The sequence below is a fragment of the Parasteatoda tepidariorum genome, chromosome 5 (genome assembly GCF_982258835.1).
Source record: "Parasteatoda tepidariorum strain Cologne lab strain chromosome 5, Ptep-v5.0, whole genome shotgun sequence".
Lineage (NCBI taxonomy): Eukaryota > Metazoa > Arthropoda > Arachnida > Araneae > Theridiidae > Parasteatoda > Parasteatoda tepidariorum.
Window position 1 is genome coordinate 26,645,219 of NC_141759.1, and position 17,770 is coordinate 26,662,988.

The window sequence follows — 17,770 nt, forward strand, 5'->3', positions numbered from 1 at the left end:
TTTTTCGAAAATAATTAGTTAGCAAATTTTTAAATGGTAGAAGTTCTAGATTAGCATAATCGAAGAATATTTTAGGTCGATGTTATCATTTGATTCTTCAGCATTTTCCTTCAGCATGAATTCTGTTTAATAATTCTGTAGCGCAGCCCTATAATAAGAAAAAACATATTTAAAAATTAACTAAAGAAAACAAACATCTGAAGTAAAATATTATATTAATTTTTTTTGTATTTTAAATAATTCTTTGACGGAAATAACAAGTCTATAATACTGTTTGAATACATATGCCAACACGACAACGTAAATATTATAATGAAAATTTATTGTCTCTACAACAACATATCTCGACATTACTTATTTTAACACTTTTATGTAGCATTTATTCTAGTATATTCAAATTAGGAAACCGCAATTCATTTCATAAGCATAAAAATTTAATTTTTCTTGTAATTAATTAATATAGTAATTAGTTAATGATGGCAATCAATTTAAAACAGTTAATCATTCGAAATAATGGATATTTTTTTCGAAATGATAGAATAGACCAGTGTTTCCCAACCTTATGACTTTTGTGTACGCTTTCTAAATTTTTCGTGACGCTGTGTACCCCTAATTAAAAAAATTAATGTATTTTTTATTATGAAAAAATTGCACAAAAGTTAAAAATCACAACTGGCTGTTGACACCACTAATTATTAACAGTTAACTCTGCAAAAAATAGCCAATAGAAAAATACGTAATCGTAAATTTTTATGGCTAGCATTGTTTTTAAATAAAACATTTTGAAATTTTCCCTCGTTGCAACATAATTCGCATAAGAACGCGTACCCCCACTAAACTATTCCCGTACCCCTGGGGGTGCACGTACCATACTTTGGGAAACACTGGAATAGACAAACGTCACACTTTAAAAATACAAGGAAGGATTATGACTCTTTCATCTTAAAATATCCCCAGAGAGCATTGAAGGTTTGATTTTAATATAGCAGTAACATTTGTCACAAAATCCCTCATTTTCAGATATTATTTGATCATTCAGCAATCCATGAGCTAAAAATCGTTAATTTTGAGAATCATGCTGTCGCGAAATCACGTGATTTGTGACGAAGCGGACGAAAAATGACGAAAATGTTTCCTCAACTCGAAATCGCATTGCAGGGTATTGAGGGAGATTGCTTACTAGAATGATAAAACTAGCGTGAAGACAAGACAATTGAAAATAAAGCGTTGATGAAAGATGAATTGTCCACCAACCAGAAAGATCCCGCCTCGGGCATGGGGGGGGGGAATCAATCTCTCTGTTTTATCTATCTTTGTTTTGTTGTTAAGGCGACATTGATCAAGGAATATTGAGCCCTAGATAAAGTGATTATTTGGAAAGCATTTGGCACTCCAAATATTGTTTCGGTTAAAAAGTAGAATGACAAATATTTCTTTGCTATTGGCGAAATTCGCTTCTTCGAAGAAATATCGATTGTTATTTTGTCATTTTGACGGAATGTTTATGCAGAGCATATACCAAAAAAAGGTTTTCGTCAAAAATAGAGAAAGTTTCGTGGAATTTGAGTATCCATTTCTAATGACTCAATAAAGTTTGTAAATGATTCAACAATTTTAAATTACACTAAACTAGTTAACGCGCATGAAGCTTGTATAAATAGCCTTTTCATATCGAAATTGGATGCAAAAACATAACACGTCATCATTAAATTTTTTTTTAGCATATAAAGGAAAAGGAAAAAAAAAAGACACTTTTTACAATAAAAGCTTATAAAGATATTTCTTAAAACAAATTCGTGCGTGTCCATGTTCTATCTTTTGAAAAAAATAAAATTATCATTCAAGTATTTTTACTGTGTAAGAATAACGTTAAACGAATCAACCTTAGTAAATCACTCAAAAAAGAAATAAAAAACATTTGCTGCAAGGTTGCTTGCTATCGGCGCCTTACATGTAAAAATGTTTTCTTTACAAATTAGCCACTATTCCGTTTCTGGAATCTATAAGCAGAATTATTGTCACAATACTTATATGAAGTAGCTATTGTAGTTTATAAAGTATTTATAACCCATTCCCAATGTATTTAATGTCAATGAGTCAATAATAGTTCGAAAAAAATTTAATTTTTTTTTATTTGAATATTTAAAAAAAATTTTTTAAAATTGTAAAATGTTGTCTAAATTTTATTTGATATTAAATAGCACTCTGCACTAAACTTTAAGAACCATAATTTAATTAATTCTTCAGTGATTGCTGGATAACTAAATACTATGTCTAAAGATCGTACAAAATATTAATTTATAATAACATCAAGTGATACGATGGATCTTCTGACTCCACTTTCACCAACGGAGGTGCGGGAGTGGTACTGCTCCTACCTGATGATCAAAAACGAGAGTTCGCAACTGGTGCTGGAAAAATCGCATCTAATTTCACGGCAGAATTGATAGCCATTTCTACGGCTATCGAAACGTACATCAATCTTGAACCTTCGGAGCAGCTTAGTGGTATCACCATCTTCAACGACTGCAGGTCTGCCTTACAGGCCCTCAGCAAAGGTACCTCAAGCCTTGTCCTGAATATCATAGAACAACTTGGACAACTTCAGCGTCTCCCGAAAAATTGCTTCTTGCAGTGGATTCCCGCCCATGTGAACCTAAAGTTCAATGAAATAGCTGATTCCTTGGCTAAAAATGCCAGAGATCTAAATCAAAATTCAATCCCAACCACGTTAGCAGATGCAAATGCTTTTGCAAAGTCAAGACTATTCACCCCTTTAAAAATCAAAGCCCATGATCAAATAACTAATCTTGACATCGATAGGAAGACTGCCACTACTCTCATCAGACTAAGAACAAAACATCATAAAAACATGAAAATTTCTACAGATAAGACTAGAAAATATCAAAACTGTGGCAACTGTCTTAATGTGGAACTGACACCATATCATGTTTTTAACTGCCCTGCAGTCGCTGCAGGCCTTCACCTCTTGTATTCTTTTAATGCCATAGAAATAACAAAAACTATTCAAGCACACCATGAAATATGATTCAATAGAGCAGTGTTTCCCAAACTTATGACTTTTGTGTACCCTTGCTAAATTTTTCGCAATGCTGTGTACCACTAATGAGAAATGAATGTATTTTTTTGAAAATATGTTTTTTTTTCTTTCTTTTTTGGTACAAAGTTTTGTTAATAAAGTTATTTGCATCAGTGAGAAGGATATTATTTTTGCTATGATAAAAATTTTTTTTTTTCACAGAAGTTAAAAATCACAACTGGTTGTCGTCATCAATAATTATTAAATGTTAACTCAGCAAAAAATAGCCAATAGAAAAATACGTACTCATAAGTTTTCATGGCGCTTTGCTTTTAAATAAAACTTTTTGAAATGTTCTATTGTTGCAAGATATTTCGCTTAAGAACGCGTACCCCTGTTTAACTGTTCCCGTACCCCTGGGGGTACGCGTACCACACTTTGGGAAACACTGCAATAGAGGATACGACACCAACCAACCATCAAGTGATACTTATACTTACTCTTGCATCTCTTATTCCTTGACATGCTTCAGATTCGGTGGATTCAGCACACGTCGACTAAAGAATTATAATACACTGCTGGACAATTGCTAAGGACGGATAACACTATCATCCATAGCAACCACAAAATGAAAGGAAGCAAAATGCTGAAAATTAGAATAAGTGCGGGATATACTTGTAGTAAGAAGAGGTATGTGTATGCAAATTTTTTTTCCACGTCTGTTCATCACGTGATAGCGCTGATAAGAGCTTTAAAGGTTTTGACGCGTGTGGAGAGTTGTTGTTTCAAGTCAAAGTTTTACAGGAAAGATTTAGTTGACGAACTTGAAATTTTTGGCATGTCTTCCCGATATCACTTAGATGATTTTGAGCGTGGCCGAATTATTGGAAAGATCGAAGAAGGGCGAAAAATAACAGATGTTGCCTGGGAGTTCGACATCGCTCACAGCGTTATTTCACGGCTGTGGAAATCATTTAAAACTACTGGAATGTGTAGTAGGCGGCACGAGGGAGGTCGTGTTAGAAGTACGACGGCTGTAGAAGACAGATACATCGTCCTATCAGCAAAAAGGAACAGACGCACTACAGCTCAGAAGGTGGCAAATCAGTTTCTTGCTGCCACAGGAAAACAGATCTCCCAAAAAACTGTTGCCTGACGTTTGAGGTGAGGAGGACTATACGCCCGCAGACCTGTTGTGTGTGTCCCATTGACCAGACAGCACCGTACTGCCCGTTTGCAATGGGGTCGTGAGCGTCACAATTGGACTGAACAGGACTGGGCATGCGTACTATTCTCAGATGAGAGTAGGTTCAGTCTGTCATCGGATTGTAAATGCCAACTGATCTGGCGCGAGAATGGTACTGGTTATCGTCCAGAAAATATCCAGGAAAGGGACCGATATCCGACATGCAGTGTCATGGTGTGGGCCGGTATCATGATCAATGGCCGCACGCGCCTACATATGGTTGATAATGTGACTGCGGCGGGCCAACGATAGATTGATGAAGTTCTACTTCCTCATGTTCGTCTTTTCCGTGGTGTTGTCCAACATGTCATCGAACACTCGCTGTTCAGGATTGTCTAGACAGCGAGGGTATTCAACTCTCCGTATGGCCATCACGTTCTCCAGATCTAAACCCCATTGAAAATGTTTGGGATGCTTTGGGGAGGCAACTTGCTGGTCGAAACTATCCTCCGACAACCAAGAACACCTTCATCCGTGCACTGACTGAGGAATGGAATAAATTGCCTCAACAGCTGCTGGATAATGTTGTGCAAAGTATGATATGACATGTAGAATGTTGCATTACACTCCACGGTGGGTATATCCCGTACTGATACCTTTCCTCAAGTGATATCCAAGTGATATGATACCTATACTCTTCCTGCTGACATTTAGACGCATTGTTTCATTTTTCCGTACGCAGTATCAAATGAACATTTTTTATTTTTTCAGATGTTTCATAGTTTTTGTACTTTCCAGAACAATGAATATTCTTTATTCTAATGTCTGAACAGTGTGGCAACTATATTTTATCTTACTGGGCCTCATGTCGCGCTTAATGTTATGCTACATTGTAATTTGCGATCCGTCCTTAGCAATTGTCCAGCAGTGTATTTTTTAAGAGAAATATATATTTAACGCTTATGTTACAAATATATTTTTCCCCGATTGTGATTAGATTTATTGATGATTTAACTATCATTAATTTTCAAGATTGAACAATTTCATTGAATAATATTTATCCCGAGGAGTTAATGTTGCTTCGTGATCATGATGATAGTATTAATTTTAATTTTTTGGATTGGGCTGGTTAAAAAGAAGAAAATAACTGCTTTGTTGATTTATACGATAAAATAAATGACTTTGATTTTAATATAAATAAGCTTATTATAATGTTTATGAAAACAACTATTTAAATACCATTTTTAATCAAGTGGATTGAATTAAAATATTATGTAGTTATGGTTACTTATCCAAAAAGCAAATAAACGAACTCTTTCAAATTGGAAAAAAAAAATCAAACCATACCCAATGAAAGTAATTAAATTCTATCTAAAATCATTGAGTTAATTGAATGTGATTATTAATAAATTTACGAAAAGTTTCTTTTTTAATTTTTAATTTTACTATGTGCAAATCTTATTCGGACAAATCCATGGGTAAAATCCTCTGCAAAACGGGCAAATCACGTTTCCCCCTCTCTCTTTTTTAAATAAAAGTCAATTTTATAAAAACATAAAAATTGAATTATTAAATATCAACCTTTTTAATTATAAAGTTCTTTAAATTATACAGTATAATATTATTACCTTGCTCACATCCATATTTGGACCAATCCTTGGTAACTAACAAATCAAACGTGCTTCAGTACTGCAGTAAGAACAAGCCATAAAATAAAATCTCCCGATTTTTTAGCTCTATTTGCGCTTTTGTTTTCATATTTTATTATCTGGTATTATGAAAATATTTTAAATCATTCTTAAGAGTTTTCCGTGCATGTAAGTTCATTTGAATTCGCTACTCAATTAATAGATATTGTTTTGTTCTGTTTTTTTACACGATATAATTTTTACTTAATGTGTTCTATTTTGTTTGAATTTTCATTTTTAGTGCTCCTCACACTATTGTTTTGATATATTTTGCTTTGACTATAGTGATAAAATAATGGAAAGCACTTCTTTTTACGGATATAATCGTGTGATCTTATGAAGCGATTATATTTTTTCATTTTTTTGTTTTTCGACTTTTTAATATATATATATATATATATATATATATATATATATATATATATATATATATATATATATATATATATATATATATATATATATATATATATATATATATATATATATATATATATATATATATATATATATATATACAGCCTTTGGAAAAAAACAATTTCAGATTACCAAATTGCTACCAAATTAGGTAAGATCAAGTACAACAAAAAATGTTCAATTGACTTCGGTTAGTGATAGAATTGTTCTGAAAAGTTGATATACTCCACAATTTACAATTTTAGGCTTGTGTTTTTTTAATTATTTTTTCCCATTTAACTTTAACGTCAAATAATTGTCGAAAAGTAAATTTTAAATCAATACTTATAAGTTGCAAACTTATTAAGTCTGAACGAGATATAAACATGTCTAACTATCATCAGAGACAAAACTCCATTTGAAATTTGAAAACTATAGTACGTCAGAAAATTATAGTAATAATAAAAGTATAGCATGATGGAGATAAAATAAATCCTTTACAGTGTAGGTTTAAACCCCTTGCATTTTGACAAATTAGCTATGGTTTAAGTCACTGCTATTTTATAAGCATATTTTTTAATTACTTGAAGTTAATTATATTTTAAAAATATTTTTGGGTTTGTTAAGACAAGTTACATTTTTCATTGTAGATTTCTTTAATGAAGTCATACAAAACCTTTGAAAAAAGGAGTTTTGTGTGAGAGGTTTTGACATACTACAAAGGCTTATTTGATTTAAAATGATTACTTCTGTTTTCTGGGAAAACCCTGCAATTTATTTAACACTTTAATAGGGGATGTGATTTAAACTGCATTGCCTACTTTTGGTACTATTATAAACCACTAGGATTGTGATAGTTTCAATCCCTTAAAATACGTGATTTCTTTTTCAATCAACCTCTTTAAAGTTTTAAAATCCTAATGATAAAGCTGGTCTCTTTATTTTGAAAGTTTACACGGCAACTGTAGCTTTTTTTAAGCTTGTAGATTTTCTTAATTTTTTTTTAAACTCTTCTTAACTGCTTTGCATTAATATAAAAACTATTTGCATATCAATAACACATTCCACAGTTGATTCTCTGTTCTTATGGAAACTAAGAACAAGATTTTGTTTTAGTCATAGAGTTCTTTCTGATGTTTTGTACATTTTCTTCCTTCCATATTCAATTTAATTGTTTAGATTTCTACTCAAAAATATCGGAAATTTATATTTAGGAAATAAAAAAATTGCAGTAGAGAATTATTTTTAGTCAGTAACAGGAAAAACATGGTTAAAATCAAATGCATAAATGACAAATTTCATTGTAAAATGAAAGTTAAAAGCGTATTTAATATTCTTCCTTAATATTAGATTTTTAACAAAATGAGACAATAACTTTTAATTTTTAATTAGATTATTTTGGATATTTTTTTCAATTTGTGATTTTTACACTGTTTTGATCCTCGCAACTAAAAGAAATAGAAAAGTTGGTTTGAATTTTCAAATTATTTATAAAATCGCGGTGAAACGTCCAAGCGTAGTGACCTCCTCTATTTGGAAAGTATGGGATTTTTTCCATAGACTTGGTATTTTTTCCATAGACCATCAAGACATATCTCTCCTAGCTACCAGCAAAATTCGAATAAGGAAGCAGTAAAAAAATCGTTAAAAAATTATTAACTAAATAAATAAGTAGATTCAAATGTAATGTAAATATTTGTGAGTGACTCTTATTTAGAGAGCTCCTTTTGACGAAAGAGATTGACAACCTTATGTTGCGGTCAGAGTGCACTAAGGACGATATTATCGAAGATTTAATTTTAGAGGTGAAAGTTAAATGAGAAAAAAAATTAGCATAGAAAAAACTTAACATGTCAGACAAACAAACCCCTTCTCATTTTTTTATTAAAGTGAAATAATATTTATGATATAAACTAAAATGACAGCTAAGACAAACAAACATAATTGTTTATTGATTTAAAATAGTTCTCTTATTCATAATTGATAAATTTTTTAACACATATTTATATCAGTATAGATAATTTTTATTGACGCAGAGTTTTGTACATCGATCCGGCTTTTATTACGCCTGTGGCATTTCCGCGCCAAGGAAATGACACTGAGCAGAATAAAAATCACTTGCAAAAATCAAGTACATTCGATAATATTTTGAACTCAATGGAGGTAACCCCTAAGAGCGACCAACCTCCATTAATGAGAATTTTACTGTGGAACAGAGAGTGGTCGCTCCCGAGAGGTTCCGTCGTATATCCAATTTTTCGCACCATTATTAGTTAGACCATAGACTAGAGTTCGACTTTACCCTGTCCCGCCCCCATTTCGGGGCATCCAGAGAATACTGTTGAAGGATCGGTTTAGGCCAGATCCTCCATTCTGTTTTCAAAAAGTCTTTTACAAATCTCTTCAATTCCTTTGTTTAGTTTCTTTTGGTTCCAGTTTAGTTAGACTACAAATATTTAATTCTTTATTGTGCAACTTTATTTCGCTTCATAATTTTCGAACCGTCTTTTTTTGTTATTCATATCGAAACAGCTCGCGTTCATCAATTTTTCATACGCACTGATGCTACTATTCGAGTTGGTGCCCCACTACCTTTACCAATTTTCATTGGAAATACATAAAGTGTAGCACCTGAAATAGGAAGTTTATCAATATTGGCTACATTTTCTAAAGCAAACAATCTATGCCTTAGTACATAACCGTGGCAAGGTGAAATTTTGGTTGTACCTGGATCAATGGAAGCGGTATCAACGCCTACTCCTTTGATGCTTCTGTACTCGGTCATCCACTTACAAGCTTCTGGTGAGAATCCTGGAAAATGCAATGTTGAGGTGTCATCACTTGAGGAGCCGAGAAAAGCATCACGGTCGTTCCATTTGTGGCCCCAACCAGAGTTCAATAAAACTATAGTCCCATTCAAACACCTCTGTGTTGTGCGTTCCCAGTTCATGACATCCTCAACGGTAGCTACAGCATCAGGACTAAGTGATGCTTTTCTAGTTATGTCGATAACAGCTGCTTTCCCGAAGAAGGAACGGGCTGGTATCTCATCAACAGTAATTTCTCCTTTGACAAAATGTGCCGGAGCATCCATGTGCGTACCAGTGTGCGTAGAAGTTGAGAAATCCTCATATTGAAGCCTAAAATAATAATAATAAAGTTATATGATAAGCATTTTTTTATAACTGTCATTGAATAGCCGATCCAGTTTTGAGCTTTCGACTATCAATATTTCAACTTCGAAGCCTTGTGAATTTGACCCAATTCAGAAGGCAAAAGGGACTCCAGAATCAAATATGGGAAGAAATTTGCTATTGTCGAGAACTTTTTGATTGAATTTTACCAGCATTTGTTTTACGTAGAGAGGTAAACCACGAAAACCTCCCGTGTTTATCATGACGGCAAGGGGCCTCTAAAACTCATTATCCGTCTACCACTGAGGATATTTTATTTTCGCAGTGTGCTCGGAGCAAACCGAAATTCAGAATTCTTATCGACCAGCCATCGCTAGGGTTCAAACCTCATCACTAGGGGAGCCTCATTGGGAGGCGAGAGCTCTATCCACGGATCCACCATGGCATTATAGAAAATTTATGATAAAAGCAAATTTGTTAAGTCATACCCTCCAACTTATGAGGATTTTGAAAATAATTCTTTCTAGTGGTAGCGAACCAAAGTAGAAATTTTTAAAGCAAATGGATCTCTCATAAAACTTTTATCAGAACTTAAGAATCTAGCCTTATCGCCTGCACTTTTATAAGTAATAGTGGACAAGTTACGCTAAAATTAATTTTTTTTAAATATTAAGACATTAATTTTGCTACCGTCTGAAAAGAAGATTTCTGAAACTACGGAAATTCCGTAGGGTATGTTAAGTAAACCATCCCTGTATATTCAACAGCTGTCAAATAACAAGACAGAGATGCCAACTTGTCTTGCTTTGTAAGCAATCTTGCTCTTCAGGGGAATAAAAAATTTTGGTTTAGTAAATTTAAACATTTTTCCACCAGAGCCTATAAAATCTAATAAAATAAGAATTGTTGCAATTATCTTGTGAAGAGTCTTTTAAAGAGAGGGCGAAATTCACAATAATTCGGCGAGTTTTGTTTGCATTTCTCTATCTCTTTTGCAGAAAATGAAACAATTGGCATTCTTGGCTGACATGCAAAATAAATTAAATCCCCTTTTTATTAGCTGATCACTGGATAAATCTCTTCGGAACGGACGAGTCATATATGCAATCGTGCAGACATGTGATGGAAAAAAATAAAAAGCATTAGTTTACATGTGAACATAGCCAGTTTGACAAACTTATTTTTCTTTAACATATCCAACATTTTTAACATATCCAATTTATACAATTACGTAACAATATAATTTTCGTATTGAATTAAGTAGTGATGAATTAAATAAGTTGAACCATTACTACCCCACCCACAAAAACCGGTAAAACTGGTTGTTTGATCAGTTTTATCAATTTTACTCTGAATGTCAAAGATATTAAGAGGACTATCAAAGTTTTGCTTACAAGTGATGAACTTTAGCGGGATTTAATGTATTTATATAGAGAAAGGATTAATTTATAGCAATCACTTCACATTTATAAAAAATCTTGTTAATTTTATATGAAACATTAAAATTAAATTGGCGTTACATACATTAGCAGGCTTGCTTGCTCAATTATGGTTTATATCCCTTTGTCAAATAGAAGAACAGATAGAGCAAATTAGAGAAAGTACATCAAGGATAAATAATCAAGGATTATGGATTAAGGGACGAAAAATACATCAAGGATTACGGCTCGATTTGAACCTGTTATTTCCACACTGAACGGAACGATTGGTGGGTTTGGCGGATTAAAATGTTTTCATAATAGCAATTTTCAGTCAAATTTTTCATTTCCATCGGGATTTAACGATAAAAACGGAATGAAAAATACTGAAAACAATTTTGAAAGCAAAGAAATGAAGAGGAGGGCTGTGACTCCTAAGAAACTTAACTTAAAATACAGCACAATTCTAATGCTGTAAAATCATTACTAAATCGTGAGCAGCTGAAGATATGATGAAACATTTGGAACATTGTATTAGAACAAAAGGAAGAGAAGCAAAGTTCTTTAAAGTTCAACGTTAGATCAGCATTATATTTCTACTTCTTAGATGGAGAAAAAATTCTGAAAGCATTATGCATTTATTTTATTTTATCATCCTAATCATTATCTAGGATTGCGCAATCACCTGTATCGAACAAGAATTTTTCCAACTCTCGAGTTTCTTAGGTATGGACCCTATTGCAGTAATTGGAATTATAGAACTAAATAAATAAAAAAATAAAAAAGAATCATTTTGGAGAGAAATAGGATATTGTTTTCATGCTAAATTGTGACAAATTTAAATTATCTGTCCAGTATTCAGTAACTAATTAAGATTTGTGAATAGATTTCGATGCATTTTATTCATTGAAAATTTGTCTCGTTAAACTTAAATACATAAACTTTTAAAACTGAGTTTACTCAATCCTTCTTTTGGTAATAAATTAGTGTTCTTTTCTTAAACTTAAAATGTAAATCTACAGGATAAAGCAAGAAAATAGCTCTAAAAAATAAATAAAATTTAAAATTATTTAATTTTTGACAAAGGTTTGATTTATGCTGTCGTCAGTTTGGTGCATAATTGTGTAGTGTATTGCTAATTTCTCATACCTTGTACAAGAAACGTATACACTGTAAGTATTATTATGTCCAGTGCTCGGAAAAACTACATAATTATTGCAGTTAGCTACAACTATTTTATTACAAATGTAGTTAACTACAGCTTCAACTACTGCACAACTACAACTAGTTTACAGTTGCATCTACTTCACTACATTTGGAAAGTGAAGTTTGCTGGAGAGCATAATTTACTGCCATGTTCAAAATTTTTTTGAATAAAAAATTGTCTTGGATTAAAAATAAGGAACTATGATAAAATACTTATTCATGTGCACACGAGCCAGTTTGTATTCCAAAATATTTTTTTTTTCAATTTGTACAACTTTATACTTCAACATTTGTACATTTTGTATACTTCAACATTTTATGATTCCTCTACAGCAAATATTTAATTTGAGAAATGTTAGGAAATTATCAAATATTATCAATTTTGTTAAGTGTTTAATGCACTTTTACTTCCTCTAAGAAATTAAGTACATCGACACTTTGTTCCCTTCCTTTAAAATAACATATGCATTTCACGTGTATGCATTCGCCTGTGAATGTGTGACCAAAGTGATCTATTATTCGTAATCTCTAGCTTAAATATTAAATATACAACTCTCTAAATAGACAATTCTTGTTAACTCTCAGTCACATGGTCATTTTAAATTGCATTCATTGACGGGACCATGAAAATTTATGCCCATCAAATTAGCTGTGTTAGAACCCTGTTCCTATACTAAATTAACATAAAAAGTAGTTTTCAGGAATCTCTACTCACTACATTATTTCTTTTTAAAAAGTAGCACACAATACTACAAACTATATTAAAATTAACGACTACAGTAATTTCACTACTTATAGTGCTCTACCTCGGGAAACCACATATAATGTCATATAAAATACTTTTTAATTTATTTTAATAAGAATAACGGTAATTAAAATACACTTATTGATATATTTTAATTATTTTCTTCTAGGACGATAAAAACCTTTTCATTTACTTTATAGTTATTTTGTTATAAATATTTACAACGTTTTAACGCTTAGAAAAATGCCCAGTCATGACAAAATATGAACAGTTATTAAAGCTTTCATAACATGAAATAATATTAAAAAGAGCAACAAAACTACATTTTGTGACATATATTTTAAAAATTAAAAAGATTTTATGAAGGAATTATCTGAAATCAGAATTTGAATGGGGGGGAAAATTACGTCGTTTATGAAAAGTTCGTAAGAAAGTTGAAGTCACTACTTACCATTTTGTTACCAAATTTTCGTTGGGGACTTTGACCCACTTTTCGATTTTGTACTCATTAAATATTACATAACATAACGTAGTTTCATCAAATACAAGAAAGAAAAAGGTTACCGAAAGAAAAAGGTTACATATCAAGAATGCAACGGGGGAAAAAATATGTCGTTTATAAAAAGTTCGTAAGAAAGTTGAAGACAGCACTTACCATTTTGTTACCAAATCTTTATTGGGGCCTTTAACTAATTTTTCAATTTTGAATTTACTGAATATTGGATAACGTAGCGTAGTTTTATCATATACATAAGTCATATCAATAAACGTTTTACGTTTACGCCTAGCATTAGTAAACTGTAAACTTAAAAATGTGAATAATAAGACGTAAAACAACTTCATTTCAAAATCGAAATAGAATATAAAAAATTATATTCGTGAAATATTTCAAAATCATGTATATATAACAAACGAATTTCTTTCCAGTAATTGTAAAAAAAAATTGTGGGCTTTCATATATGAAAAGGAGTAAATTTTTTTACAACCTAAATCGCGAGTGTTGATTGGAGAATAGTAATTATGATGAAGCATTACTGAAGTTGGAATACATCTGTGCAAACAATTTTGAAATTACGCATTTCTTGTATCGTGATGTTTGGCTTAACAATCATGTATGGTATTAAGAAAAGTTTCAGGTAACACAAAAAAGTAGAAGAAAAACGCGTATTCCAAATGAGTACATTACCTTTATAATTCTGAAGGAAAATTCTAGTAATCTAGTACATTTGCGATATCGTGACCCATAGATTTATTAGGTTTTCAATTTGAATTAATACGTATAAAAAATCACATTATTGCTTCATTGATCTGTATGAACAGTATGCAGTTCTGGAATTCTTATCTTGTTTCACTGCGTTTCAACTCCCTTCCATGTTTATCAGTATGAAATCTCTGCTGAGTTGCCAACGCAAGCTTCAATCAATCCCTGATCGCTATAAACATAATTTATCGCTATATTATCAGATGCCAACTTGCTCCGTATAGCAAATATATATCTTAAAGTGGTAGTTTATCAATTGTGATTCTTAGTTTAATAAATTCAATTTAGTAGATTTTTATCCACCACTATTTCTAAATAATTCGTAGGTTTATATAATTCACTACTTTACTTAATTATGTCATGAAATACCTTTAAAAAAGCAAGAAAAAATAGTCAAATATTTGCGTAATTTACTTGGAAGTTATGTACGTTTTCTGTAATTATTTAGGCGTGTGCGGAACAATTTCCATCTCTGTATTATTGACTAGGGAAATTTATTATCAGTCGAAATTTCGAACATAGAACTTTATTTTAACTGGAGTTCTGTGATGGATGGCAATAGGGAAAAACAAGTTTCAATCGTTTCTTCACTACTAGCTTTAGTTTTTGCAAAAGATCATGAAATAAAAGAAAAATGTAAAAAGTAATCAAACTTACCGGCGTGCAGCGAAATGCGGTTTACGTTTAAAAGTATAATAATTAAACAGTTAACAAAATTCTCGAAGAAGTAAAATATTTGAAGTTGTGCTTATAGCTTGAATCGTATAAAATAAAATTAAAAAATATATATTTGATCGAAGAAGAAAAAATTTAGTACTGTCATCTATGAGTCTATCAATAATCTAATTTCTTAAAGATAACTTACAGCTTATAGCTCTGATTTAAAAAGGTTGTTTTTTGCGCTTCCTGTTACACTTACTAAAATTTCATTTGTTATGTTTTCTGAATGATTAATGTGATCATGGTAGTATAAGCAAACTACATCACCAAATTACTATTCCTAAGTTCGTCTGAAATTCCGTACTTATATGTAACGCTTTTAAATCGCTTTTAAATCCTTACGCTTAGTTACGCTTTTAAAACGTGATTTTACTAATCTAAACAAGTAAAAATCTACGGTGATTGAAATGAAAACAAAAGTTTGGAGCTGAAAGACGAAATTATTGAAAAAAATGAAATTAATTTGTTGAGGAATAATTATAAAACCACCAATATTGTTAGTGACGTCAAGAATATTTAATTTAAGCACATTAATTAAATGTACTAAGAGACAAAATTAATGGAGAAATGTTACTCGTTTGTTGAATCAGAAAAATATTATTGATGTCAATGATGCTTAATTAACTTTAATTATAAATACTAAATTACATTAAAATATGCAATGAGCTAAAAATAAAAACTAATGGAGAAAATGTACTTATTCTTTGCGAAGTACCGTAAAAAGCCGAAATACCATCGACATACTATTCTGACACCAATGATGGTTAATTTTGGTAATGGGCACTATTGGCATTATGGTAATAGGTGAAGTTTTGATACTTACCAAATATATTATTACTTATGTACAACGTATTTTAGAGTAAATTTGGTGCCAATTACAGCTGCAACAATACTTTACATTTTTATGATATTTATCCATGCCTTCAGATTTATTGATGCCTTTTTTTAAGATCGAAGAACGGTTTTCAGCTAGTATAAAATATAATTAACATGGATGAGCCAGAATAGTCTTAATTAAATATTACAGCAGGCTGTGCGTGCATATATCGCAATCAAATCCATTACTTTTTTGTACTTAATTTATTGTACAATAAAATTCTTTCTGACAAAATTGACTAAAGTTGCGCCATTGCGAAATGCTCAAACATGTTCCAAAAACCAAAAGGAAATAGAATTAATTATTTTCGTGTTTTAAAACAAGAATCGTTATCAAAACTTTAGGGGAAGAAAATCTAAGAGAAAAGATGCATTTAATTCTATATCTAGACCGCTAAGTTTTTAATTGCTGGCAAACCTAAACAAATTAAGATACGCTTTATTGTTACCCTACCACTCTAAATATTATGGAGATCTAGGTCTTGCTAATTTACAATCCAGTGACCTTTAACTACTAGCTTTATTTTTCGGAGATTTTTCTCTTGGTTGTAGTTGGTCACAATTATGATTTTTGTTTTTAATTTAAGAATCTGCCAAACAGGAGAGCGGGTTACTAAATACTGCTGGATTGGAAAATCTCTTCCTGTTCGGCATGTATGCATTTCAGTTAATGATGCGATACTTTAAGATTATACGTATTTTGTCTCTAATGTCATTTTCAACGGAAATACAAATGTATATATATATATATATATATATATATATATATATATATATATATATACACAAATTAACATGAAAAACATGAATAAAATAAAAATAAAAAACTAAATGGTAGAGAAAGAAGAATGGTATAAGCAAATAGTCGTTGTCAAGACACATCTAATTGCCATAAATAATGCGATATTTCTAAATAAAGAATAATTATCCTAAGATAAAAATTATTCTTTATATGTGTCGATATCGCAAAAAACCTTATTTTGAAAAAAACATGAAATAAAAGCAAAATGTAAAAGGAAATCAAACTTACCGGCGTGAATTAAAACGCGGTTTAGGTTTAAAAGTACAATAATAAAACAGTTAACAAAAATCGCGAAGATGTAAAATATTGCTTATAGCTTGAATCGAATATAATAAAATTAAAAAAACATTTGATGGAAGAAGAAGAAAAAAAAAAATGTTATATATATATATATATATATATATATATATATATATATATATATATATATATATATATATATATATATATATATATATATATATATATATATATATATATATATATATATATATATATATATATATATAAATATATATATATATATATATATATATATATAAGTTCATAACGAAGAATAAAACAAAGAAAAATAATAGACATATGAAAAAGGGGGGGAGGGGATAATAAGTAAAAAAATAGCAAAAAACAGTTAATTTGAAAAAAATAAATAAAAAGAAATTAAAAAAAAAATTAATGTCAGTTAAAAAACCGGAAAAAAAAGATATAATCTTTTCTTCAGCCCACACGATTATATCCGTAAATCAGAGTGCTTTCTGATGTTGTATCAATAAAGCCAAAGCTAAATATATTAATACAATAGTGTGAGGAGCACTCAAAAAATTTTTAAAAATAACAACAAATAAAATAAATCACAAGAAGTACAAATAAGTAAAAATAACATGTAAATACAGATAATAAAATAAAATAAAAAGAAAAAACATTAAAAAGGGGGGACTATAAAGCGAGCAGCAAAATCAGTTCAACTTACGTGGACGGATATTTTTCAAGAATGATTTAAAAATGTTTTCGCAGAAAGATTGCCAGATTATAAAATATGAAAACAAAAGATGAAAACAAAAGCGCCAATTGAGTGTAACAAGAGGGTTTTAAAGTGTCGTTCTTACTGCACTGCTGAAGTGATTTTTTATTCTGAGTTTTGATTTGTTAGTTACCAAGGATGAGCCCGAAATGGATGTGCGCAAGGTAATATTATACTGGATAATTTTAAAAATTGATCATAAATAGTTTAGAAGATAGATGTTTATTTAAGAAAAAATATAAAATAGGAAAGAGAAACATAAATTGCCTGCTTTGCA

General features: G+C 30.7%; 1 protein-coding gene across 2 annotated transcripts in view; it reads right to left on the reverse strand.

The window, feature by feature from the left end:
• Positions 1–8,178: 8,178 nt before the first annotated feature.
• Positions 8,179–17,770, reverse strand: part of LOC107449244 (uncharacterized) — a 121,996-nt gene continuing 112,404 nt past the window's right edge. The window contains exons 1-2 of one of the 2 annotated variants that reach the window (XM_043056091.3): positions 13,469–13,769; positions 8,179–9,450 (exon numbers count right to left, since the gene is read on the reverse strand). In XM_043056091.3, coding sequence (XP_042912025.2) covers positions 8,853–9,450; positions 13,469–13,656 — 786 coding nt within the window. In that variant the 5' untranslated portion in view covers positions 13,657–13,769 and the 3' untranslated portion in view covers positions 8,179–8,852. Of the gene's footprint in view, positions 9,451–13,468; positions 13,770–17,770 lie in introns of those variants that run through there. The other variant, XM_087163567.1, reaches the window with a different exon arrangement.